General features: G+C 36.5%; 1 protein-coding gene, 1 long non-coding RNA gene and 1 other non-coding gene across 3 annotated transcripts; 2 read left to right on the top strand and 1 right to left on the bottom strand.

Moving 5' to 3' along the window:
* Positions 1-2,972: 2,972 nt before the first annotated feature.
* Positions 2,973-3,079, bottom strand: LOC141593854 (small nucleolar RNA R71). The gene has a single exon (XR_012521913.1). It is a non-coding gene; the product is annotated as a small nucleolar RNA R71 (small nucleolar RNA).
* Positions 3,080-9,217: 6,138 nt separating this feature from the next.
* Positions 9,218-12,344, top strand: LOC141590816 (uncharacterized). The gene is made up of 6 exons (XR_012520500.1): positions 9,218-9,455; positions 10,173-10,502; positions 10,891-10,997; positions 11,111-11,200; positions 11,872-11,932; positions 12,032-12,344. It is a non-coding gene; the product is annotated as an uncharacterized LOC141590816 (long non-coding RNA).
* Positions 12,345-22,741: 10,397 nt separating this feature from the next.
* On the top strand, positions 22,742-26,900 carry LOC141591394 (L-ascorbate oxidase homolog). The gene is made up of 8 exons (XM_074411697.1): positions 22,742-23,167; positions 23,432-23,541; positions 24,154-24,424; positions 24,580-24,676; positions 24,959-25,304; positions 25,838-26,203; positions 26,289-26,367; positions 26,502-26,900. Exons 1-8 carry the CDS (start codon positions 23,018-23,020, stop codon positions 26,703-26,705), a joined length of 1,623 nt encoding a protein of 540 aa, XP_074267798.1. The 5' UTR covers positions 22,742-23,017; the 3' UTR covers positions 26,706-26,900.
* Positions 26,901-27,702: the final 802 nt, after the last annotated feature.

The following is a 27,702-nucleotide window of genomic DNA, read 5'->3' as shown; positions in this document are numbered from 1 at the left end:
TGTATTCGTTCTCATAACTGTGAACGCACACTCCCATGGCTTACCGTGTGCCTTACCATCATAAGACGTATGAACAAATAAACCCAGGCCTACATAGACTCCATAGGTAGGGGAGATTATGGTGGTAAGAATATTGAAGATGTCCTTTCTTTTTTTTTGAATGGCTTGCTCTTGAATGCATTAAACTCACTTTCTCATTTCAATCAGACATGGATGAGGGCATGGTTAAGTCCATAGAAACCGTTTTAAAGAATGAAAAAGTTATCGCCGGAAGCATAGAGGATAAGACCATATACTCAGTTGATAACCCCTTCTTTGAGGCTAATTTAGATCCCCTCTACGACAACTTTACAAAAGGCGAGCAACATGAGGAACATTTGACAAGCCCCCTAGATAACCCTTTTTGTGACGAGTCTTGCGCTAAGGAGAGTGAGGATGTGCGATTGAAAGGTCTTGAGGTCAAATGGGATACATATGACGATATAATAGATGAGCTTATTATGAGATATCTCTGATGTGACTCATATTTGAGCATATTTAGTCCCCGAATCAGCCTCGTTCCTTTGCTTTTTAGTGCATAACTGGGTCATTTACTATATTTAGTTTCTCATTTTGCATATTCTTTGAGTTTTTGATCCCTTGGTAGGAAAGGAGTAAGAACCTTGCATTTTCATGGCAAAATGAAGCTAAATTGATCGAATTCAATGACCAAGCATCAAAGGGAAGACAATGCTAGAAGGCCTATGTAGATAATAAAGTAGATTGGGTAATGATGAAAGGATCCTTGCATCTCCAACAAGATCCCCGAGGATTGTTGAAGAAAGAAAAGAGGAGAAGTGACTGTGAAGGAATCCGAGCGTCGTAGTGCCCAGAACGAGCGTCTCCCAATGCCACAATCCGAGCGTCTCGATGCCAAGACACTCGTCTTGAGGCCAATTGATCTGAGCGTCCCTCCAACAAGCCGCTCAGATTCTGCTCCAGAACCAACCGTCCCTGCAGCCAAGACGCTCGGGACGAGCGTATTACTTGTAGACCACCAAAACGGAGATGAGCATCTCCATGGAGAGGAGCACTTCCTCAACTTTTCTTAAGGGTCTTAATAGTCATTTAAGCCCTTAGTAACCCTAATCTTTGTACCTAATCTCTAGTATAAATACCCCATTGTACTACCTAGATTAGCATGTCATCTTAATCTTATTATAATCAAGTCTTAATACTCTCTTAATCTTGTAATCAACTCTTAATTTAGCATTAATACAAATCTCATCTATTAATCTTTACTTAATTTCTCTATTGTTCATCATTTTATTTTGGGTTATTGAAGATTATTTAGGGTTTATTTGGAGGATTGACAACCTTCCATCAATCATCATGTACTTCTATTATTCTTTGCTTTATTATTTGGAATCATCTTTATAGGTATAATTCTCTCTTAATCCCTTTTAACTATTGTTAATCATCTTCATTTGTTCATCATGTTTTGCCTTGCTAGTATGATTGACAACCTTGTTAGCATGTTAAACTTGATAATTAGTGAGTAGTTACCTTAACTAGGGTTAATGGGGAATTAGGGAAAACCAACATGGGGATTAATTCATGCTTAATCTAATAAGCTTTAATAATTAATTTGCTTGCTTGTTGTGATTTCAACTTATGCACACGTTATGTTTGATGAAATGCGAGCCTATGAATCCTTGCATTTTTTACCCATCACTTACCTTTTCAATGAGACTTGTAAGACATAAACCAACTCGAGTCTCATTAGACCATGCATATAGTTGGATAAGGAGGATTAAGTCGACTTGTAGGTGTTGTACAATCTAATCGATTCGGCTCCAGGACCCAAACCTTCCTAGGGATTGTAAGATATACACTAACTCGATCTCATCACAATAATAATTGCATGCATTTAGTAGAAAACATGTTTGTATAATCAAATCCCATGAATCCCCTATGAACCCATGACACCCTAGTGCTTTTAATCAATTGTTTACATCTCATTTTAATCATCTTGCTTGCTTTCATTACTTTATTTACATTGTTATTTAGTTTAGTTGATCTCCTACCTCAACCCAAATTGTGACACCCTTAGACACGACCATTTGCAATTGAAAATTTTACATCAATACCTGTCCCTTGGGATCCGACATTTACTTACCTCTTTACTAAAAGTAAAGTAGTTTGTGAAGTTATAAATATTGTTTTGGTCTAGGTAACTCTTAACGACAAGTAACTGAAATCCATAGCCCGACCAAAAATGGCGTCGTTGCCGGGGACGATGTTAACTTAATTTGATTTTCTTTTATTGTTTTTAGTTGTGTCTTTCTTTACCTTGGGGAAGTAAAACTCTTCAAGGTTTGTTCTAATTGTTTTTGAGTTGTTTGATATTTTGCATGTCTAGGATATCACAAGGTAACTTGTTACTCATTGATCTTGAAATTGAAAGAACTTTGACCAACAATAGAAGACTTGCTAGAAATACTTTGAGAGGTATTGGTGAGATTGTGGATATTCAACCAAATACTATTGATTTCATCAACCCTTTTGCAAGAGAAGGAAAGGATAACCCAACACCAAATCAACCAAAAAATCAACCCACAATGCCTAAATTTTCATCACATTTCATACCAACCGAGGAGAACCTACCAAATGGTACTCTCACACCACAATATTTGACCGTTAATTTCATTGCAAAATCCGCATTTATCCAATTAGTCGAAAGAAGTCAATTTGGGGGGATGCCTAGTGAAGACCCTCATTCTCATATGGAGACTTTTTGTGACTATGGTGATGCGATTTCTCAAACCGGAGTGACTCAAAACCAAATTCGATGGGTCTTATTTCCTTTTTCTTTGATTGGTACCGCGAAACAATGGTTAAAGAGCCTTGATAAGGCTACTCTTGGTATTGACTCTTGGAAGAAATTGGCACTTTCTTTCTACAAAAAGTTATATCCTCCGGAAAAGACTAACATGTTAAGAGCCCAAATCACCGGGTTCAAACAAAGGGACGAAGAATCTTTGTATGAAGCTTGGGAGAGATTCAAAGGAACTTGCCGCTCATGTCCTCATCATGGACTTAACGAGTGGTTCTTGGTACAACAATTTTGGAATGGTCTTTATGAAGACTCCCGAAACATTCTCAATATGGGATCAAATGGTATGTTCACCAAAGTTGACGATAATCAAACATGGAACAAGATTGAGGAAATGGCGGTCCATAACTCACAATATAGTAGACCTCGGAAGGCTACTAGAGGAGGAAAGCATGAAGTGGACTTTATTACTCAATTGGGTGCTCAACTTAGTGCTCATATTGATACCATTAATTTGAAGTTTGTGAAGGTTATGGCTAAGCTTGAAAAAGCCTCCAAATCACCTAAGCAACATGTTAATGCCATGGTGGCATCTTCATCAATTCCAAGTGGAGTATGTGAGAGTTGTGGAACTTTGGGACATGACCAAAGTGAATGTAGGGGAACAAGTGAATACTTTCCAAGCATACAAGAGTGGTACCTCTTATTCAAACTATTACAATAAAAAGACCAAATTCCATCCAAACCTCTCATACAAAAGCCAAAATGTTCAAAATCCTCAAACAACATACACCCCTCCTCTAATGAGAAACCAAGCTCAAAGACCCTTTTACAACCAAAACCAAGGTTATCAAAATCAAACTCCATACAATCAATCCAATGACCAAGGTTTTAATGTTCAAAAAGCGGTCCTCCAAATGCAAAAGAACCAACAAGAATTTTTCACTCAAATGCAAAAAGATAGTTAAGCAAAAGACATCACCATCAGCAACATCCTAGACCACACTAAAATGTTGGAAACCTAAATGACTCAATTAGCATCTTCTAGCTCTCAAAGACAAAAGGGGCAATTACCACCTCAAAGTAATCCCCCAAGACATGAATCGGTGAGTGCCATCCATTTGAGGAGTGGTAAAAGCTATGAAGGGCCAAAGAATCAAATTGAGGATGACATTGTGGAGACTAGTGATAAGGAAAGAGTTGTGCAAAACTCTAGGGAAGAAGAACCCACCATTCAAGAAGTTTCAAAGAAGAATGAATAAAAGGCTAAAGAGAAGGAGCCTATTATGATTAGACTTCCTTTTACAAGTCGTCAAGCTAAGCCTAAGTTTGATGATCAACTTGGAAAATTCATGGAGATTGTGAAGAACTTAGAAGTCTTGATTCCATTCACGGAATTGATCAATCATGTTCCGGCCTATGCAAAGTACATGAAAGATATTCTTACAAAGAAGAAATCCATCCGGAAGCTTGAGACTATTGCTTTCACTAAAGTGAGTAGTGTTATTCTTCAAGGAAGTTCACCTCCAAAACTCAAGGATCCGTAAAGTTTCTCCATTCCATGCACTATTGGTGACACTGCAATCAACAAAGCTTTATGTGACCTTAGGGCAAGTGTAAGTGTCATGCCATTCTCGGTAAGCAAGAGGCTAGGAATAGGAGAACTCAAGTGCACTAATATCACGCTTCAAATGGCGGATCGATCAACGAAGATACCTTTAGGGGTATGGGAAGATGTGCCCGTAAGAATTGGCAAATTCTTCATCCCGATAGATTTCGTTATTGTTGATATGGATGAATACTCCAACATTCCTATTATCTTAGGAAGACCTTTCTTACACACCGCGGGAGCGGTGATCAATGTAAAACATGGAGAGCTCACCCTTGAAGTGGGAGATGAAACAATCACTTTTAATCTTGACAAGACAATGAGAGCTCCACGATTACACGAGCCATGTTTTATGGTTGATCACTATAGCCGACAAGGTGATAAGAAGAAGTTGGCATTTCAATGGAAAAATAAAGTGGAAGATGCTCCACCCAAAGAGCAAGAAAGTTTCAACAAAGAGAGCTTGAAAAGCTCACCCATGACAAGTGAAGAAGAAGGCCTCATTGGCCATGATAAGAAGGAAGGAGAGTTGTCCTCATCAGCTCATGACATTTTTGGGGATCAAGTAAACGAAGTATGCGGTCTTTGGGATAATGAGTTTAAAGGGATATTCAATCCTTATATCGGTAATGCTATGACCCAAGACCACCATGAAGAACAACAAGTGCAAAGGTCTACTAAAGATCTTTATCATGACAATGAACAAGCTTTCGACTACTTCTTCAAGGTGTTGTGCAACATCAACAACACCTTTAACATGCCCCCTTGACATCTCACTTATGGATGAGAGTTTGGTGGAGTCCTTCCTAAACCACCATTTATAAATATTCTATCCCCTTGACTTGCATTTTACTTATTGTATTACATTATTTGTCAATTTTGGATTTATATTTTTATGCCTTCATCAAGATTTTCATCATTTCGAGAGAAAGTGAGGGAGGGACTTACATATTATTGATGTGTAGTGTTTTGACATAGTGTGGGGATAGCAATTGCCTAGTCTATCCAAGCCTTCGTAGTGCCCCCACAATTAAGACCAAATGAATGAAGAGTTAATGACACGAGTTACGAAGTACCCACGGATGGACCTGAATTCGTGTGGTAAGGGAAGATCCGAGCGACCCGAAGGGAATCCGCTCGTCCTGAAGACTACCCGAGCGTCCTGGGTAGGATCCGCTCGTCCAGAGAGAGCTGGAAAAAGAAGTTTTTGCTCTGACTGAGAATCCGAGCGTCCCATAGAGAATCCGCTCGTCTCAGTCAGGACGCTCGTCCCACAGAGAATCCGCTCGTCCTGCAGCTGGTAAAATTTGGGATTTCTCCTTGACAAGGAATCCCAGTGTCCCGACAGCAATCCGCTCGTCCTCCTTCAAAAAGACGCTCGTCTTCCTCAGAAGACGCTCGTCTCAGCACGTCTTTTTCCTGAAGCAAACTGCAGCAGAATCCGCTCGTCCCGACTTAAAGCCGCTCGTCTCCCCCCTGAATTTCAAATCTAACGGGATTAAAACCCCAACTTTTCTAATTCAATTACTCATTCACAACATAAACACAACTCAAAACCCTCAAAATCCTCATTCTCTCCATCAACCAACATCAAATTTCTCAACCAAAATCACTCAAATTAAACCTAAACTTCCTCAAAACTCAAATAAATCACTCTTTTACCAACAACAAGTGATTAAAAGACCAACATCTTCAAAGTTTGAATCGATTTTTAGGAAACAAGGCAAAATTCAACTATCCTAAATCGATTTTAGTCTTATTGGAATTTGAAGAAATAAAACTTATCTTTGGTGTTACTATATAAAGGAGAACATGACAAGAACAAAAGGTGGAAGTAAGGCACCCTCAAAGAAGAACCTTTCCAAAAGACAACAAGCTCTTCAAGCTATTCAAGCATCTAAGGCATTGGTGGTTCAAAATGCAAGGTTGGAAATTCAAGAGTCTAATCCTCCTATGGAAGCTACTACTTCTACTCCGGTTGTTGAACAACTAGATGATTATCCGGAGGTAATTTTCACTTCCGACTCTCATAGGAAGAAATTTGTTTCCTTTGCTAAGAAAACTATTTTGCCCACCAAATTCATATGCCAAGAGACCTTGTCAAAATTGGGTATCCTAGAGCAAACCAAGACCTTTTTCGAGTCCATGGGATTGAGTACATTGTTTAATATGAAAGATTTGACTTACTCTTCCCTCACCTTAGAGTTCTTAAACTCTTTGAAAGTTAACAATGTGGAGACCCGAACAAATATTGAATTCCGTCTCGAGAATATTGATAGGAAATTGTCTTTTCGAGAGTTTGGTGACATTTTTGGCCTTAGTGATGATCCGACTTACACGAAGAAGCCTACCAAGTATGATCCCGCTCCCTTATGGAAGGCCATTACCGGAAGAAAGTTTACATCTTACCATGATTGTCGTGCTCTTTTTGTCCATCATCCGGGCATAAGGGTATGGCACAAGGTTGTTGGGCATACTTTGATTGCTAGGAAGGGTACGAACCATTTCACCGAACTTGACTTTATTTTTCTCGAGTCAACCTTGAACATTGGAAGAGAGTTCACCAAAAAAGTACAACATTCTTCGACTTTTGATTGAGAGGTGGCTTAATGTTGATCATGGCATAGAAGGCACGCCTTTATTGTTAATGGAGGATTGGTAACTTATTTGGCTAAGCACTTTAACCGGAACTTCAACAAGGATGGCACCTATAAACCGGTAAAGGGAGGCCATATCATTGATTTAGCTACCATGGTTCAAAAATTCAAATGGGTCAAGAATGATACTCTTGATAACAAGTTTGGGTGGTTAACAAAAGATGCTAAATCCTTCACATTGTCAAGCAAGATTTGCCGATTAAATGTTCATAGGCCAAACTACCTTCTCCCACTCTCCGAAGAAGCCGAATATATTATACAATATCAAGGGGAAGACATTGTCGAGCACTCCTCCTCCATTATCACCCCACGTTACCCATTCCTCTACCGCGAATTTCAACCCGAAAATGCTAAGGCGGAAAATGACTACTTGACTCTCTTGATGAAGGAAATGCACAAGCAAGCTTATGAGGATAGAGTCGATGCTTATAAAGCACAATATCCGGCCCTCTTACATCTTGCTAGGCAGGGACTTCTTGACCCATCTTGTCCTTTGCCTAGTTGGGCGGATAAGGAATTCTTCTTTCCTAGTACTTCTAGAGGTGGTACATTGGGTGAAGAGGAGATGGTTGTTGTTGAGATTGGTGGACAAGAAGGTGAATAAAATGAAGAGAATGATAATGATGATGATGAAGGGTAGTGAGGATGAAGTGGGAAGTGCAAGTGAAAGTGGTGATGACTCCGCATATATGGAGGTTGATGATGACTCAAGTGAGGAGGTCGATGATAGTGATGACACCATGGGCGAAGATTGAGGACTAGCAAGCTCTTGGGAGGATGCCACATTACTTTGTGAGTTTCCTACACCTCCTTTAAGGTTTGTCTATTTCTCTTGTTTTTCATATAATTTGCATCTTGATCATGGTTTGGAGTCCTAGCATCATTTAGAGGACTCACACCTTAGTCTCATTGAGGTGTTTGTTTTATTGTTCCCATTTTCAAAATCCAAAATGACAATTTTAGTGTCATGCATAGCATCTTTATGCATGAACTCCCCCAATTTTTGACATTAGAAATAGTGTCTATTTTGGTTTGGGGAAGTTTATGCATATGCATTGGGAGCTAATCTAAATTATGCTCTCCAACCATAACAAAAACCCATGCATCATATAGTATAGCTTAGTTGCATCACTTGTTTATATGTCATATATTTTGCATTTAGCTTAGAAATCATGCATTTTCATATAGATTGCATAATTTCCTATCGTATTGGTCATTGAGGACAATGCCCATACTAGTGTGGGGATGGAAAATTCTAACTTGACTCTTTAAACAAAAAAAAATGAAAAAAAATTTGAAAAATTTTGAAAAATACAAAAACATGTCTTTTTATTTCATAAACATAAAAACCATAAAAATTTGAAAAATTCAAAAATCCAAAAACATGTTCATTTCCTTTGTAGTGTAGTCTTCACTACTACAAAAAATGGCAAAGAAACGATATATAAGAAATCGGGTAAATATATAACTGATTTCTTTGATATAAAATACCGGTTGAAAGTAAAAAGGGGTCTCTTTGTTAGTCATAAGATACCGTTTCTTTAAAACCGGTTTCTTTGAGATGACGTGTCCCATTTTCTACCCCTCAAACTAACTCAAAATAAAAATAAAAAATACTTTGTATGTACTCAATCAATCCCCTATTTACTAAATGAATAGGCGAAACTCCAAATTTTCCCGCCTAAACATATTTCCTAAAATAAAGTTTAATTATTTTTAGCATATTCTATAAGTATGGTGCACTATAATACACAAAATCTTTCAGATTTATATTTTTATGTCATTTAGTATTTTACATTCTATACAAAATTATCCCCTATCTTTTTATGATATAAAAAGTGATTCTTTTTTTTTTTAAATAATCATACAAAAAAATTCATTGATTTTCTATGATAAAAAGTTACGGCTAAAATTATATTATCAGTAAATTTTTATAAAATAATACCATTAATCTCTCAGTAATAGGAAAAACTGTCATTGAAATACTCATTTCATTGAAATAACGATAAGAAACGTAAAAAAAATATTAGCTAATTTATATTTCATAAGTATAATATACTAAAAAAAGTAAAATTCTATATATATCGTGCATACATTGCACGGGAGCTAAACTAGTTAAACTATTAAAGTATTAAACCCTCCCTCTTCCCAGTTCCCACCTTCATCTCGATTCTCTACCGTCAAACTCACGCTCTTTCTAATAAATCATGATCTTCGTTGGCCTCGCCACTGATGACCTTCTTTATCTGCTCTAGGCTCGAGCACGACCAAAACCCCAAATCAATCATCGTAATCAGTTCAATTTCACGGAATTAGGGTCGATATGTAAGAAAACTGGGGCGAGTATTGAGGAACTTTCTGGTACCAATCGTCGGTAATTTCTTGCTTAAATTAAGTACAGTCCATTTTCAATTTATTGATTATTTGTGTTTTTTGTTATTTGCAAAAACCAGCTGGTAAGGGCAATTTACGAATTCCATTCTTTTCGAGATATGTTTTTAGGAATTAGAATATCATATAAAGTATGTACATAGGCCCTTTTTATCCATGAATTCGGGTATTTTTTTATTATTAAATTTTTTGATGTACTATGGTAGAAATGAAGAATGTTGGATAGTACTTGATTGATTGCAGTCCCATCTTTTGAAATGAGGTCAATCTGGACATTGTTAGTTCATGAATTTTGTTTCTTTCAATTATGTTTGTAAGTTGTGTGATGAATGTGTCTCGGGTTTACGATTTGATTACTCATTTCCTGTCTCTACATATTTGTTTTTTACTGGAAGGGTTTCTCATCACCAGATAAAGACTTCGGAGTACATACTAGTACTCATTCATTTTTCTAGGGTGAGTGTGCTGTTGGATTGTTGGGTGTGGGTTGTCTACATATATTTGAGTATAGGTGTCAAACACGACGAGTTGGGGATGAAGAAGTGCCTTCGAGTATGATTCCCTAGGCATTTTAGTCAATTTCACTTATGTTGGTCGATCCGAAGCTAAGTTGGTTTAAGATTTTGTTTTTGTGGTTGTCGTAAATTGGGCTTTATGATCCATCTCTCTAATATGTTCTTTTCTCTTATTAAAACTGCAGTGATTCAGTAGTCGCTCAGGGTCTCCCATATAATGATGATGTAAGAACAGAATGGAGCATCACTTTTTCTTTTTATGAGATGCATCAGTCATAAGCAACTATGCAGCAAGTTTTTGTATAGACGGGGTACGATGTAGCCAGCATGAGATTAACCAGCTAGTAAAGAGGGGATACTGATACTCTGATAATGCTATCATGCTAAGTGTTATCTTCAAATTCGGGCCAACATGAGAGTAACCAGCACGCAAGCTTGTCATAAGCATGAATCCGCCAGGCACAAAGTAGGCAACCCTCCAGGATCTTTTTTAACACCAGCACACGACAAAATAGGTACTTACCTTCTTTTACCTATCTTGTAACCTTCTTATTGTTCATTCTATATTTAGGCAAACAGTTAGTCTCTTAATAGATGGTTTTATACTAATGTAATGCGAGACTAACCCAATTCAGCTGAAATACGCTCTAAAATCCATTTGGATATGGCATCTCTATAAATTTGGCCATCTATGATTGTTCAGGAATTGCCCATTTGGAGAAGGGATTGTAGGTATTTTGATATATTGGAATTGTACATTTTTTGCAACTTCTGTGTAATTTGATATTTGAGACTTGAGAGTTCATGCTAGGAGTTGCTGCGACAAAAATTGACCCCTCATAAATTATGGTGCTTATGTTCTATTTGAAACTAGTATACATAAGGAATTTTGTCTTTATGAAGGAGTCTGTTCACCCATCTCAGATCTTACTGAGATGCTACTTCTTGATGATAAAGATCCTCTAGCGACACTACAAGAGCCTCTTCTGGAAATGCCCCCATTTGACGAGGTGATACTCTCATGACTAACTCAGTTGTTCATGCTTTGTTGTATAGTCCCACGCTTACTAGGCAGCATTGCACATGGATTTTGTTCTTATTGAACTTGCTGAATTTTGTTCAGGTTGACATACAAGCCCTTTCACATAGTGTTCAAGTTACTAGATAAGGAGTGGTTGATAACTTAAGATTTGTGAAGGGTCAGGCTTTTAAGGTTCTGTTACTTCTTTATTGATTTTGTTTATTTGGTGCTTTCTTTTTTTATTTGTCGAGCATCACGGCATGTTCGCATGCTTATTTTGAAGAGATCCACTGTTAGACTTTTAAGTTTCAAACTTTCACCTATATATAACACATAAATGTCTTGTTATAGACATGCGTTACCGGTTCACCATTCATGCTCTTGCACTCTGACATTTGACCTTATGCACTCTAAAATAGTTAGAATTTATAATTTTTTGTGGGCCTGGCAAGCCTTTTCTTTGGCTATCATGGCTTGTTGTTCTATCCTCTTGATCCGAATCAACCTGCAAATGTATTTTACTCGATATATGATTTTTTTCTTTATAGTTGCACCAAATACAATTGGAAAGCGATGTATATTTTATTTACTGTTGTTTAACATTTGAGAGGGTTTGTAAAGATGTTCAGATGCCAGGAAGCTTTTTAATTGCCAACGTGTAAGATCTTATGTACTTTAGTGCTTGTATGTATGTATGGCTGTGCTTTGGAGTCTCTGAATTCAGTTGTGAAAGATTTGATATGAGATTTTTTCTGTATTTTACCTTGCTACATGCTGCATTTGTTTTAGTCGCAGTTTGTATGTGGTTCATTAAGATATCTGAGGTTGAAGTTGACGAACTTTGTCCGTTTGGTTAATTTCAGAATGAGATATGCTGAATAAAATTGAATGTCGCTATAGTTGACCCTGTTGCGCCTTCCTGAGGTATGTTTAGTCTAACTGCTATCTTATCATTTATTTCCGCTTCTTTATGGTGTTCAAGTTTCTTGACTAGGTCTTATTAAGTTTATTTCTTATGTAAAGGGTCCGAAATGGTGATGTAGATGCCTCTCATCATGTGAAAGCTAGTGAAGTATATGTTTTTGGTTGCCCAATTAGAGATGGTTCTCATAATGTGGATGAGGAAGCAACAAACAATCAGACGATGAATTTTCTACAAGTAATGCTCATGTGGATGGTTCTGAAATAAGTATAGACATGTTAGCTTGAAGATGTTTACAATCGTGTTTACTAAATTTGTTCCTTGTATTATTCGGGATTAGTTTATACGAATCCGAATATGGTAAGATTGGTTCCGTTTGGAAATTGATAGTCACTTATGTAATTTAATAAATGTAATATTTTAGTGATTATAATTTTTTATCAATATTCTTTAAGTCTCGACTTTTTCGAATTCTATTTTTTTTTAAAATAAAATATAAGAGGCCGGTTTATGTCCAAAACTGATCTCAAAGATAATATCAAAGAGACCGTTTTTAGTCCAAGGCTGGTTTTAAAGATAATATTAAAGAAACCGATTTTGGCTAATAACTGGTGTCTCATCAACTAATTAGAGAAATCAGTTTTGTGTGACAACCAGTTTCTTTGATATACTTAAGAAACTGGTTTTAAAAACCGGTCTCTTAAAGCTAAGACACCTGTGAGCTAGAGACCGGTTATAAACCGGTTTCTTATAGCATTTTTAACCGGTTTCTTTGGCATTTTTTGTAGTAGTGCTTGTATATATTGTATATATTGTGTTTGTTCATCCTTTTCCACATTAATTGACTACGCCACATCCGAGACATGAGGATATAGAAGACCGCATGGTATGATCTTTCCAATCTCCTTTTTCCTCTTTATGTTAATGACTATGTGACTTTATTTGATTGATGCGGTAAAAACAATGTGAGTTTAGGATTGCATTTAGATTATTTGCCATACTAGTTGGTAGAAGCATATGCATTAGGATGTATATATGTTAGTTGCATAATGGCACATAGTTGCATGTTAGAAAAAGTTTGTGAAAGTATCTAGTTGGGAAACTTGACAAGTGTATATAAGGCCCTTGTAGATACTTTTTCTTCTTAAGACTTTGCTTGTTAGAATACTTGTAAAACACCTTAGGATGTGTCATGCAAGTATCCCTTGACCCATGGATTAAGGCCTAGTCAAGAGTACCTTGTGGTGTGATAACTCCTTGGCTACCGTTTATTCCAAGGTGACCCTTGAAACCATGCAACCAACCATCATCCCTATTCTACCACATTTTGTCATAAAAGGGAATGGGCACAAAAATTGTTCAAAAATTAGAGTTCAAGAAATGAAATGAAAAGTCAAAAAGTTTGCAATTGCATCAAAAGAAAAGAGGAGCAAAAATAGACTCCTAAAGCTTCAAAAATAAGTACCCTCCCTACAAGTGGGGTGACTTTGAAAATGTTCAAAAGAAATGCAAAAAGTTGAAAGTTGTCAAGTATTGAAATGTCAAACATCAAAGAAATGGCAAAAAGAAAGTGTTCTCAAAATGTCAAATGCCACAAAATTGGGGGAAAAACAACAAAAAAAGTAAACTCCCACATGAAACTCAAATTCTATTGATCCCTTTTCCATCGTATCCACTTTTGTACATGGTAGAGAGGGGACGACCCTTCTTTTTGTCTAGGCAAGAATGGGAATTCCGCGATCCTCCAGTGTTTCTAACACCATAGGGAGTCTACTCTTGACGAAAGCATTTGACGATTGAGGACAAAGGTACCCTAGCTTGATACAACTTGGAGGTGATTTATTGGTATCCTTTTAGGCTTAGTAGTTTGAAGAAACCGTATCTATGATGGAATGTGTACCCTTAGATTGCTTCCCCCTTAGATAATTTCCGCCACTTAGATGAGGAAAGTGGCTATTCATTTTTGTAGATCCATCCATTACATGTTTTGTGTGCTTTAATACTTGGATGTGTCGCCATTTTGGCAAGCCCCACCTTGCCTTGCAAGAAGGCATCCTACCTCATGGTTGTCTTGTTGTGAGTTGAAGGGGCAGAGTGAGACCCGCTAATTATCTCTCATCGGCTATATTAGTAGGTTAGTTTGAATAAGGGCCCTAGTTTTTGTCACCTCTTTACTCGGGACGAGCAAATGTTCGGTTTGGGGATATTTGATGTGACTCATATTTGAGCATATTTAGTCCTCGAATTAACCTCGTTCCTATGCCTTTTAGTGCATAATTGGGTCATTTACTATCTTTATTTTCTCGTTTTGCATATTCTTTGAGGTTTTGATCCCTTGGTAGGAAAGAAGTAAGAACCTTGCATTTTCATGGAAAATTGGAGCTAAATTGATCGAATTCAATGACCAAGCATCAAATGGAAGACAATGCTAGAAGGCCTATGTAGATAATAAAGTAGATTGGGCAGTGATGAAAGGATCCTTGCATCTCCAACAAGATCCCCGAGGATTGTTGAAGAAAGAAAAGAAGAGAAGTGACTGTGAAGGAATCCAAGCGTCGCGGTGCCCAGGAAGAGCGCCTCCCAATGCTACAATCTGAGCGTCCCGATGCCAAGACGCTCGTCTTGAGGCCAATTAATCCAAGCGTCCCTCCCACAAGCCGCTCGGATTCTGCTCCAGAACCAACCGTCCCTGCAGCCAAGACGCTCGGGACGAGCGTATTACTTGAAGACCACCAAAACGGAGATGAGAATCTCCTTGGAGAGGAGCACTTCCTCAACTTTTCTTAAGGGTCTTAATAGTCATTTAAGCCCTTAGTAACCCTAATCTTTATACCTAATCTCTAGTATAAATACCCCATCGTAATACCTAGATTAGCATGTCATCTTAATCTTATTCTAATCAAGTCTTAATACTCTCTTAATCTTATAATCAACTCTTAATTTAGCATTAATACAAATCTCATCTCTTAAGCTTTACTTAATTTCTCTATTGTTCATCATTTTATTTTGGGTAATTGAAGATTATTTGGGGTTTATTTGGAGGATTGACAACCTTCCATCAATCATCAAGTACTTCTGTTATTCTTTGCTTTATTATTTAGAATTATCTTTATAGGTATAATTCTCTCTTAATCCCTTTTAATTATTGTTAATCATCTTCATTTATTCATCATGTTTTGCCTTGCTAGTATGATTGACAACCTTGTTAGCATGTTAAACATGATAATGAGTGAGTAGTTACCTTAACTAGGGTTAATGGGGAATTAGGGGAAACCAACATGGGGATTGATTCATGCTTAATCTAATATGCTTTCATAATTAATTTGCTTGCTTGTTGTGATTTCACCTTATGCACATGTTATGTTTGATGAAATGCGAGCCTATGAATCCTTGCATTTTTTACTCACCACCTACCTTTTCAATGAGACTTGTAAGACATAAACCAACTCGAGTCTCATTAGACCATGCATATAGTTGGATAGGGAGGATTAAGTCGACTTGTAGGTGTTGTACAATCTAATCGATTCGGCTCCGAGACCCAAACCTTCCTAGAGATTGTAAGATATACACTAACTCGATCCCATCACAACAATAATTGGTTGCATTTACTAGAAAACATGTTTGTATGATTAAATCCCATGAATCCCCTATGAACCCATGACACCCTAGTGCTTTTAATCAATTGTTTACATCTCATTTTAATCATCTTGCTTGCATTCGTTACTTTATTTACATTGTTATTTAGTTTAGTGGATCTCCTACCTCAGCCCAAATTGTGACACCCTTAGACACGACCGTTTGTAATCGAAAATCTTACATCAATACCCGTCCCTTGGGATCCGACATTTACTTACCTCTTCACTAAAAGTAGAGTAGTTTGTGAAGTTATAAATATTGTTTTGGTCTAGGTAACTCTTAACGATAAGTAACCGAAATCCATAGCCCGACCAATCTCGTTGACACAATTGACTTTACTACCCCTTGTATTTGGGATGACTATCCACCTTCTCCTATTGCCCACTTGACTCCTCCACCTCACATAGAATACCCGTCTAAACATGCTATTTCTACTCGCGTTTTTTCAATGTTATATGCTTCAGTGCTCCCTAATTTTCCTCCTTCCTTTGACAGTAGTACAGGTAGACCTCCCAACCCATATGAATTAGCAATGAAAAATACTAACATGTTGGTTGTCGATGTGGGAGTCGGTTGTTTGTCTTTTGTGCCTTATGGTTTGAGCCTTGATGTTCGATGGTTAGTTGATGGGTGGAATAATTTGGTGGATTGCTATGAGAGCTGTCAAAGAAATTACAGCAACCTGAGGCAGTCTCTAAGCTTATTTTTATATGCTCACATTGTATGTTGGTGCTACTTATGCTTTTGTGTGGCGCATGCGCAGATTTATGGTAAGCTTTTAATGGCTTTTAGGGCTTACATACTTTTACTCACACTTAGATGAAGGTTGCTAATTAGTGGCACGTTGTCCACCTCTCCCCTTAGTTTCTGCTGGTTTGGGGAGGTCCGCTTTGTATAATTTTGTAGATTTTCCTTTCTTCTGCTTTACTTTATATGTTTTCATCGTGTTTCGCATATCCCTTTTCCCATTATTTCCTACTGCTGATGGTTGTTTGCAAAATACAATGAGGGCATTGTGTGATTTAGTTTAGGGAGAGTATGCATCTGTATTTGTTTGCATCCATCTGCATTTTATTGCATTCCAGTTTGCATGTTTCTTGCATTTCCATATGCATTGCTTTTGTCATTAAAAAACCAAAAAAAAGGATTGAAAAATCTCAAAAAAATACAAAAACATGTTTTACATTTGCATTTTAGGTCGACTTAGAACGGTTGTATAATACTGATGAAATTGCACTACCCGTTTATCTTTTTGCCTAAGCCTTGCATAATTAACACCTTTCTTAGTATGGTACTTGCATAATCTACGAGTTTTTGATTAACTATATTGAAAGAATAGACTTGACTTAATATCGGAAACCTACTCAAATTTCTAAGGAATTAGAGCCTTATTAAACCAATGACATTCATGATCAGTTTCATTTTAGGATGAGAGTAGTACTCCTTATAAGACATGTAACATCAATTTGCATAAGCATGACATTTATCTCTTAGTACCCGTATGCATTCGATTTGTGGTGATGACACATGTGAAGAGGCAAATCCTTCGTTCTCGTGTTTTACCCTAGAACTTCACTAGCCAAAATGACCTATTTTGACCTGTTTATTAACTACAATCCTAAATTTAACCTACCCTGGTCAAGCTAGTTTGGTTGTTAATTATGGGTATGTGTTTGATTGTCATTTTGGTATTCTCTTATTGTCATAAGAAGAGGGTTTAGAATGAGAAAGGAGAAAAAAAAACTGAAAAACAATCAGCAATGAAAAAAAAACAAGAAAAAAATCAGAAGTGAAAAATTGCTGATTTGTAGAATAAAAACGGTTTATTACTCCCATGTTGGTCTTTATATTTTATGGGGAGTCGTGTTTTAATGATGTGAGTGAGTTTGTCTCACATTGCCATCGTTTCTATCTTTTAAGTTAGTATACAAAGCGGAATGAGTTTATTATTTGGTTACGGTTCTACTAGCTTGGCTTTACCTCCGCATATCCAAATTTATTTTGCCCCTTTTCATTCAAATACCCCACCTCACACTATATATAAGTCCTCGGTATGTGCTTGGTCCAGTTTGGTTCGAATGCATATGTACAGTCGGTAGAGGTGTCTATCATGTTAGATTGCATTCATGTTCTTATAGGTCGTAATTAGGTGAGTGGCTTCATTTCTTTCTATCTTAAAATATACTTACCATGTTATTTAAATGAGTGATGAGCGATCCGTGAGAGTTCGATATATATAAGTCTTGCAAGGTCGACAGTTCAGTATTTTTATAATTGATTTAACTTGTTTGCATTTTATTTATTATTATGGTGTTGATTTATTGCATTAAACGGTTTAGGCGAGACAAAAGTATAGCTAGCTCAGAGATTGTATATCGTTCCATTAGTCTTCCTCCTATTTATTGTGTCTATTGCTTGCTGGGGGACAAGCAAGGGTTTGGTTTGGAGAGGTTTGATGCGTGCCTTTTATATGCATTTATTCCATCTTTTTGCACGCATTTCTATGCATTATTGAGTAGCGTTATCTACTATTCTCCCTTGGTTTGGCTACTTTGGGTCGTGTTGTGTTTTATCCAAGCTATAGGCTCGAGTATGTGCAAACAAGCTAAAACTCGTCACTAAAGCTTGCAATCTTAGACTTGGTATGAAATGAGCATGGAAACCACCCTTTTTGGAGTCCATAGTGAAGTAAGGAAGCTTAACGAGCAAAGGAAGAGCTTCACATTACTAGTGCCTACTTTGAAGAGCCATAACTCGAGTTCTATAATTGATAATCAAGTGATTCAAATTGGAGATGAAATCTTATCCCGTTAGTTTCCAACGCCACCAAAAACGCTTGATTTACTCGAGTAACGAAGAAATGGCGGTCGTTTACAGTTCAGTGCGCATTGTAGGAACTGCGCGACACAGAAAAGTCGATCGACTGTTCCTCGTGGTTGATCCACATATCTACAGTTTGGTCGAAATATGCTTTATAATTTCGGCCCATTACTCCTCATATTATTTAAGAGAAACTTAGAAAACACATTAGGTTATCTTTCAAATTGCTTAAACTCTCTTTCACGTTGCTTTTGCTCAACTTTGGATATGAAATTGTAACCTTTCTCTTTTCATTTGGTAATTCGATTAACCTTTGTTCTTCAATTATTTCTTTTTCCTATTTGTTTTACTCTTCCTTATTCTTGTTTATAGCTTATGTTTAATTGTTTTTCAATTCTTTCATCATGCTTAATTTAATTATCATTTTTATTGTTAATTTCATTATTTCGATCAGGCGTAGCTAATTTCCTTTGCTAGGATTTAAGGGATCCATGGTTATGTGATGGTAAGTAAATAGGATATTATATTTGGTTAATTACCGTGTTTGAATTGTTAATCGTAACAATTAATCTTATTTAATTAGTTGAATGCATGCGACTAGTTATTTAATTTGGTAAACTCCGACCTTGATCGAGAGATTGGAGAGAGCGAGCCCTGCTACGAACAATAGAATACCCTAATAAGAGCGAAAGCATATTTGAAGCATTCTAGGGCGAATAGCAGACCGAAAGGACCTTTTTACTACTTTTCATACCGTATTTATGCTGATCTTTGACCCTTTCCTTTACCATTGTTAGATCATGGTGAACCGACAGTCCTAGCAATTTCTCCTTATATTTTAGACTCTTTTATCTTTCATTCATTGCTCATAGTTTAGTAATTCAAACCAAACAAACCCCCGAATTTGTTACTTAGACGGACCTAGATTTTGCAAATAGAATACAAATGTCTCCCTGTGGATACGATCCCGACTTCATTTACTGTATTAGTTTAGGCCATTTGGTTTACCTTTGATTATGTGTGAAATTTAGCCCGCCATCTACCTTGGTCAATTCGGGTTAGCTCTCGCGTACACCCATTCTACCCACCAACATAGTGCATGGTTTAACAACTCCTAGAGCTCTCGATCTTATAGGAGTGTTTAATAGATAGAGATTCATATAAGTTTGTCAAACAAGCATTTTGTCAAACACTTAATATGCACTAGTTGAAACCACGACACTTAATCCATTTTGATAGACTCAACAAGCATAGATTCACCCTTTATCATCCTCCCACTCCCCCATTAACCCTAACAAGGTTACTACTCACTAATCATAGCAAGAAGGATAAAAACAATAATAAACAAGGAATTAAAACAAAACATGATGAAATAGAACAAGTAAGAATAAAGGATTAAAGGGAGATAAGAAAGTTACCAACTTGAAAAGTAAAGATGAACATAAGTAAAGGAGGATCCTCGTATAAAGATGGAGACTATTCACTTAGCAGTCTTCAAATACATACCCAAGAGATCTAAAGATGTAAACTATTGAAGGTATAAATTGTAAGAATAATTATTGAAAGATGAAAGTGTTTTTTGTGGAAAGATTAAAGGCTGATCTACTCCTAATCAAATTGGGTGTTCTAATCTAAGGAGGCTTCCTAAGTAGTCTAATCAAGCATTTTTTTCTGAATTATTACAAATAAGGTATTTACAGTTCGTTCCTAGATTAGGGTAAACTAAGGGCTTAAATGAAATGACCCATTAAGAAAGTCCATTGTCGTGCTAGACTCAGAGCAGCTCGTGGACATTGGTCAGGAGAGGCTAACTCTGTCTGTTGACTATATCGAGTCGTTGTGTGACTAGCTCGAGCTGGAGCTTGACTCGCTCAAGTCCTTGGCTGGCTTGCTCGAGTCAGCCATGTCTTCTTTTCTTTTGGTCCTTGCTCGCTTGAGTTCCTGGCTCACTCGAGTCAGCCCCTATGCATTTACACGGGATCAAAACTAGTTATATCATATTAATTCTATACCATAAAAACACGTATTTTGATTTTGTTACATAAGTGTAATTGCATTAATAATACGATATGATAGTGTTAGAATCATTAATCTCATTAATTTAACATATTCATATATGTAATAATTTATTTAGTCATAAAATAAATATTAGATCTTATGCATACAAACTAAAACAAGACAAAAGAAGAAATCGTCAATCTTACATTGAGGTTTCGGATATTAGGGCACCAACAAGATCTCCTTCTTGTTAGTTCTTCAGCTTTCCTAATAATGGATGAACAAAAAGTCCAAAATAGAACCTCTCACAAAAGTGAATATCCAAGGAAATCCCCTAATAACTAATATTATTTTGTACTAGAAATAATATAAGTTTTGCATAAAAATGACACAAAATATTAATTTTGTACTCTTGTATTTTTCGGTCAAGAGAGGAAGGATTTGGGAGATTTTTATTTCTCTAAGTTTTCACAAGGTTAGAGAGAATAAAAATATTTCATATACTAGAAAAATGATGTAAAAATTGTGAATGAATAATTAGAGGAAAAACCCTCTATAATCCCCTTTGAAAACCGGTGGGGAGGGTGGAGGAGAGCCAATGCATGGGCTCATTTTCTTCCCAAGAAAAATAGACTTGCATGGTTACAAATAGGTGTGTAATCATTTTGTTTTCCACTTAAACAATTAACACAATTTAAACATTATACTCCCTCCACTATTTCGGCACTTTTAACATAAAATGGACGGTCCATTTTATTTTGTCATTTGTCAATTGTGACATATGTGACATGTTACTTGACATGTGAAATTGTAATGTATTTTTAACATATTAAAAATCAACATACTCATAAAATATGTCATATACAATATCAACTAGTAATTCGTAATTACTTGTACCAAAACGGTTTATCAAATTATAAATTACAACGTCTTGCATTTATAATAAATTATTCATTCAATTTCAATTTCAATTGTTTCGTAAACAATAATTTTATCTAAATAATAAAACAATTTGATTAATTAGACCGTATCTAATTTAATCGAATTATAATAAGACACGTTAATCTCACTCACAAATCATCCGTCAATTTTAAGCAATTTAATTAACTCGTATCGATATACGATTAATTAAATAATCAATTAAGAGTATTTCCCTATAGGTATGACCTAAGGGGATCAATTGATCACCACCGTCGCACAACAGTAATGTCAAACTCTAGTCACCAATCATTACCGATATGTGTGGACTGATGGTTGAAGTAAAATATTACATCCCACATGTATTCTTAAAACGAGATTTAAACATGTGATCATCATGATCGACAGTTGTGATCGCATTATTGTCGGAGGACACTTATTCCAACAGATAGGAGAGAGTATTTTGCACAATCTTTTTCATAATTTATTTTTCTGTCTTTTGGTATAATAAAAGTACTACAAGTTGATTATATTTTATTCATAATTAAATCATTAATTAAGGTTATTCTTTTGGTAAATGTAATAGTTTGATAATACTCTCCCCTATTCGCCATTTTCTTCCTTATTTTCTTTTACGGATTATTCACGTTTTCTTCCCTATTTCCTTTTTTGGGTTGATTTGTGTGGTGCAAATTCAATAGCATGTGGGGTAGTGTATTTACGTGGTTCAAATTCAATTTCTTATTTCTTGTGCAAAAAGGAAAAAGGAAGAAAATAGTGAATAGGAGGGAATACTATTTTGAATAATTAAGTTATATAATTAGATTCGGGTTACACGTCAATCTTATATGATTTGAAAACTATCAATTTTTTTTCTCTTTTATACGCTTATACCGCTTAAAGCATATTAGTAAGCTATAATATTTACGAAAGTTAGTAGGGATGAGTGTTAAGGCGTTGTCGGTAGGGGATCTGCAAAGTCAAAAAAAAAGTAAGCTATAATATTTAAAGTCTTTAGACATTATTGTCCGAAAAACGGTGCATTTGCAAGGAATCAAATTCACATACTTGTCACTTATAAAGTACTTCCTCCGGCTTGCTGTTTCCTTCCCATTTCATTATAATACTCCTCACATATATTAGAGAAATGGGAAGAAAATTAAAAGCCAGAGGGAGTAGTTATCAAGTTTCTTTTACTTATTTAAACAAATAAAAAACGATTTTATAGTATCTTAAGCATAAACAACCACGTACAACAATTTTTGAAAGCTAAATCTCTCGGATCCCCTACCCAAGTTTATAAAAGACATTTTCCTCAAAAAAAAAAAATATACTTTGTGAAAGACAATCATTCAGGGGGAAAAAAGAGAGGGGGGGGGGGGGGGGGGATGGTGGGTACGCTTGTTTTGATAAATAAAACGGAGTGAAATTATGAACACAAAACCGCGTAGATAAAGAATAAAGAAGAACTAACAAAAAAATGATTAATAAAAAACCGTCAAAGGTAAAAGGACCCACAAAATTCCTGCATTAGCGGAAGCGCGGTGTAGTGTAAACCCAGTAAAGGGTGTAGGCTGTAGGGTGTAGCACACTTGATTGTTGCAGTATTTAACTAATCTTCCATCACTCTTGTTTCTTTGCATTCATTATCCCACTTGTTTCTCCATTTTCCATATATTTCTATTCTTATTTTGTTAATCTTTGCTATTGGAGAAATGGCAACGGAGAATATAAGTTTTATACATTGCATTGTTGGGCTTGTCACAATATTGAGCGTTTCGTTCGCCAAAGCAGACAACCCTTACAGATTTTTCACTTGGACCGTCACTTACGGCACTATTTCTCCTCTTGGTGTTCCCCAACAGGTTCGTATACACTTTCCCACTCTCGAGTTTCCAATCGTAATACTTTTACTTGTATGTTCCCAGTAATGCTAGATATTAATGTTATTAGAACCATCGACTGTGGTATACTCATTAATCATGTCACTAGTTTGCGGTTTCGGATATTTGTCACGCCCAAAGGCGATATTTGTTTCTTAGGGTGCATTGTCGTTTTCACATACGGGGTACTCCGTATTATTTTGAATCTGTGAATCTTATATTTGTGGATTTCAATGGAATGGGCAGGGAATATTAATCAATGGACAATTTCCTGGTCCTACACTCGACTGTGTTACAAATGACAACATTGTGCTCAATGTCATCAATAACTTGGATGACCCCTTCCTTCTCACTTGGTATGCTCTTTCTTTTCCTTCTCTCACTTGCCAATATCCGTAGTAAATTATCTGGTTTATCATCATCTTTTGTTGATTTGTTCATTAGTAAAATGCAAATAAAATGAGGGAAGGGATTGAATGCTAGTAGTAAACAATAGGGGTTGTAGTTTGAATCTCCCTATCCCGTGTAGTTGTACTGAATATGTGTCTGATTCGACACTCAAAAAAAAAACCACCCGGTATGTCATCTTAAGCAGCTAACCAAAGATTTTGTTACTATTTTGATTTTTGAAGGATTTGTAACATTATAGCAATCACCTACTGTACAAAGGTTGTTTATTGACATATGTCGCGCTACTGAAACTCTCACGCTACATAGCGTCTGCTGTTGTGCCATATACACTACGCGCTCCTGAGGAGTAAGCCTAGTGCCTAGGCACTACCGAGGTGCTATTTCTTAAACTAAAACAAAAGGATTAACAGTTTGATTGTAGCCAGTATTATCCTAACGACTCATTCCATAGTCGTAATTTGATGTCAATCACTATCACTGGAAAATCTTAAGGAGAGCACTAGGGGCTAGTTAAATGCTAATGAGCTTCTTGTCTTGTAAACAAATTCAAACTTCAGGAATGGAATTAAGCAAAGGAAAAATTCATGGCAAGATGGAGTGTTGGGGACTAATTGCCCAATCCCTCCAAATTCAAACTACACATACAACTTCCAGACAAAAGATCAGATTGGCTCCTACACATACTTCCCTTCAACCTCGATGCACCGACTAGCTGGTGGCTTTGGAGCCCTTAATGTCTACTCAAGGCCTAGGATCCCCGTTCCTTATGCTGACCCTGCTGCTGACTTCTCTCTGCTTATTGGTGATTGGTACAAGACTAGCCATATGGTTAGTCATTTTTTCACTAAATGAAATACGTACATGGTTTTTCTTTTTTTACTAGCTAACGTTTTCATTAATAGTTTTGCTTAAATTAATGGTTGAATTACGTGAATATTATTCTTCATAAGTTTTGACACTGTGACGTTCATTGTATTGTGCAGACCTTACAGCAAACTCTGGATGCAGGGAAGGCTCTTCCATTCCCTGATGGTTTGCTTATAAATGGCCAGACTCGCACCTCGTTCACTGCTGACCAAGGTCATTCTCAATTCTCATTATCAAAATTCAGTTTATACGTTCACATTGTAGCTTGCTTATATTGCATTGCATTTTTTTTTCCAGTGTAAATAAAGTTACAAGCATAGTTTTGATTCCAATGATTTTGAATCCATGTCCTGAGTACCATTTTTCAATAATTTAACCAACTAAACTAGCTGATATTTGCTCGTTTGTACATTTGAAATTCATGGATGTAACTTTATTGATAAGATTTCATGGAAGACGGGACTTCTAAACATAGCCGGCCTTTCCACTTTTCAGGTAAAACATACAAGTACAGGGTCTCAAATGTTGGGCTGTCCACTACATTTAATTTCAGGATCCAGGGTCACAAGTTGAAGGTGGTTGAAATCGAAGGGTCTAATGTTCTTCAGAACGTATATGATTCAGTCGATGTGCACGTGGGTCAGTCTCTTTCTATCCTTGTGACCTTAGACCAAGCTCCTAAGGACTACTACATTGTTGCTACTACAAGGTTCTCTCGAATAGTTCACACCGCAGCTGCAGTACTCCACTACTCCAACTCTCGTATGCAGGTCTCTGGACCTTTGCCTGCTCCCCCTTCTGGCCAATATCACTGGTCTATGCAGCAAGCCAGAACCTTCAGGTAAGGAGTACAAATAAAAACCAATTCACTAACAATTGTAAGGATACCATATGAGGTTCATGCTTAGATATATGCTAATTTGCTTGATTTTTTCATTTTTTTCCCCCACGTACCCATGTCGCACTGCACACATGGACATGGGCGCATACACGTATTAGTCCGAAAACATTAATTCGAGTCCAACACCTTGACTAGTAGTACCCGTATCGATGTTTATATGTATGTCATTGAAACAGGTATTTTCTTGCGTATTTTCCTTTGGGCTTTGGCAAAACTAAGAAAGAGAGATGTGCTTAGGCAGCATGCAAGCAAACTATAAAACTTAAATTTAATGAAATAACAAAGAAAATTCCTGGCATAGGAACCACAAGGGCAGTTGTTGATGAGGAAAGGTTTTGAAACCTGATGATGAGCATCACTACTCAATTACTTACTAGCTAAATTAGCTGAAATCTGCAAATTATGTGCATCTTCTGTAAAAATTGCCAAAAATGATTGGTGTGATTAACGTTTTGGATGACGGGTTCATACAGGTGGAATCTAACATCAAATGCAGCCAGGCCTAACCCTCAGGGATCCTATCACTATGGCCTTATCCCAATTGCAAAGACCTTTGTGTTAGCCAACTCGGCACCTCTAATCAATGGGAAGCAACGTTATGCAATCAACCGTGTGTCCTATATCCACCCTGGCACCCCTCTGAAGCTAGCTGATTACTTCAACATTACAGGAGTTTTCAGTGTGGATTCCATCCAAAGCAACCCTTCAGATGGGGCAGCGTACCTTGGCACATCTGTTTTGGGTGCTTCTCTCCATAATTTCATCGAGGTTGTGTTTCAAAATGATGAGAAGACATTGCAGTCTTGGCATCTTGATGGTTACGATTTCTGGGTTGTTGGGTAGGTTCTGTAACTGTCGTATGCATCTAATATCCATTGTTGAATCCAGATATCTTCTTACATCGTGAAACTGATGATTTTGCAGTTTCGGTTCTGGTAAATGGACACCAAAGACGCGAAAGAATTACAATCTGAAAGATGCTCTTACCAGACACACTACTCAGGTAATTTACCTCCCACTGAATTTGACATTGAAATAAAAACCGTCATTCTGCACTTAAAAGAGTTGATAAATTCAGATCGGAGACTAATCCAGCAAGTTTACACTTCCTTTGTGGTTATTTGGTGAACTTGACAGGTTTACCCAAAGTCGTGGACTGCAACATTAGTGTCCTTAGATAACCAAGGAATGTGGAACTTGAGGTCGGCGATGTGGGGCCGCCACTATCTCGGACAACAGCTGTATCTCAGGGTGTGGAACTCGGAAAAGAGCCTTTCTAATGAATATGACCCTCCTACTGATATGCTCCTCTGTGGAAAAGCTATCGGATTACATACATAAACACTCTAAGTTACCATAATTTCGATAGAAATATTAGTGGCAGAGCAAAATGTCTAGAAAAGCTTGAGATTTGTATGTGTTATAGTTGTTGTATATTTACTTTGTTGTTGAATGAATTCTGCATGGGAAATTCCTTGCATGATTAATTAATTTGTTATATTTAGAATCAAGATTAAGAGAGTTGTTCCTGAAGTTTATGTGATTGTGTTGGCCAAATGATTTCAGCACCAAATTAAATCAAAGAGATCACTTATTTTATTCTTTATTTTTTTTTGAACTTTTTTAATAGTGGCAAGTCGTAAGCTACATCACCAATACGGACTGTCACAGTGTCACAGCCGTTCCCAGTTTAGGCCCATTAAAATGTTGCCTTTGAATATTTGATATAACCATTGCCCCCCTAACCCCGGATCTCGGCCACTAGTATCACCAAAATGTATCATACAAACAAATGAAAACTAGAGGAACGTAACGAGAGTTGTATGTAGCATACTGTATACGATGTGAGGCTATCAGGTGTTAAAATTTAACGTAAGTTGTAGTATAAGCTGTCGCAGGAAACATATGAGGTTGAATAGATGAGCAGAGATAGAAGTTAAGCGGGAGCATGTGAGAGTTAGGCCCTGTTCTTTTGGATTGAAATTGTCTGAATTGAACTGAACTGAACTGAACTGAACTGAGCTGAACTGAATTGAACTGAACTTAATGGAGCTGAACTGAACTGAACTGAACTGATCTGAACTGAACTGAACTGAACTGAAATAATAATAAAAAGATTATATTAATAATAATATTAATAATAATAATAATAAATATTATAATAAAAATAATACCAATAATAATAATAAATATTATTATAATATTATTCATTAATAATAATAATATATTAATATAATCTAATAATAATAATCTAATAAGATATATAAAAAATAAAATATTAATATAATAATAAATAAAGTAATAATAATAATAATATATTAGTAATATAAATGATAAC

This window comes from Silene latifolia, chromosome 7, assembly GCF_048544455.1.
Source record: "Silene latifolia isolate original U9 population chromosome 7, ASM4854445v1, whole genome shotgun sequence".
Classification (NCBI taxonomy): Eukaryota; Viridiplantae; Streptophyta; class Magnoliopsida; order Caryophyllales; family Caryophyllaceae; genus Silene; species Silene latifolia.
Note: the sequence above shows the minus strand (reverse complement) of the source record. Positions and strands in the feature narration are given on the sequence as shown.

Coding starts and splice junctions, on each gene's coding strand:
- LOC141591394 (XM_074411697.1), top strand. CDS start 23,018: ATGGCAACGGAGAATATAAGTTTTATACATTGCATTGTTGGGCTTGTC. Junction 23,168..23,431: donor CTCTTGGTGTTCCCCAACAG/GTTCGTATACAC, acceptor TGGAATGGGCAG/GGAATATTAATCAATGGACA. Junction 24,425..24,579: donor GGTACAAGACTAGCCATATG/GTTAGTCATTTT, acceptor TGTATTGTGCAG/ACCTTACAGCAAACTCTGGA.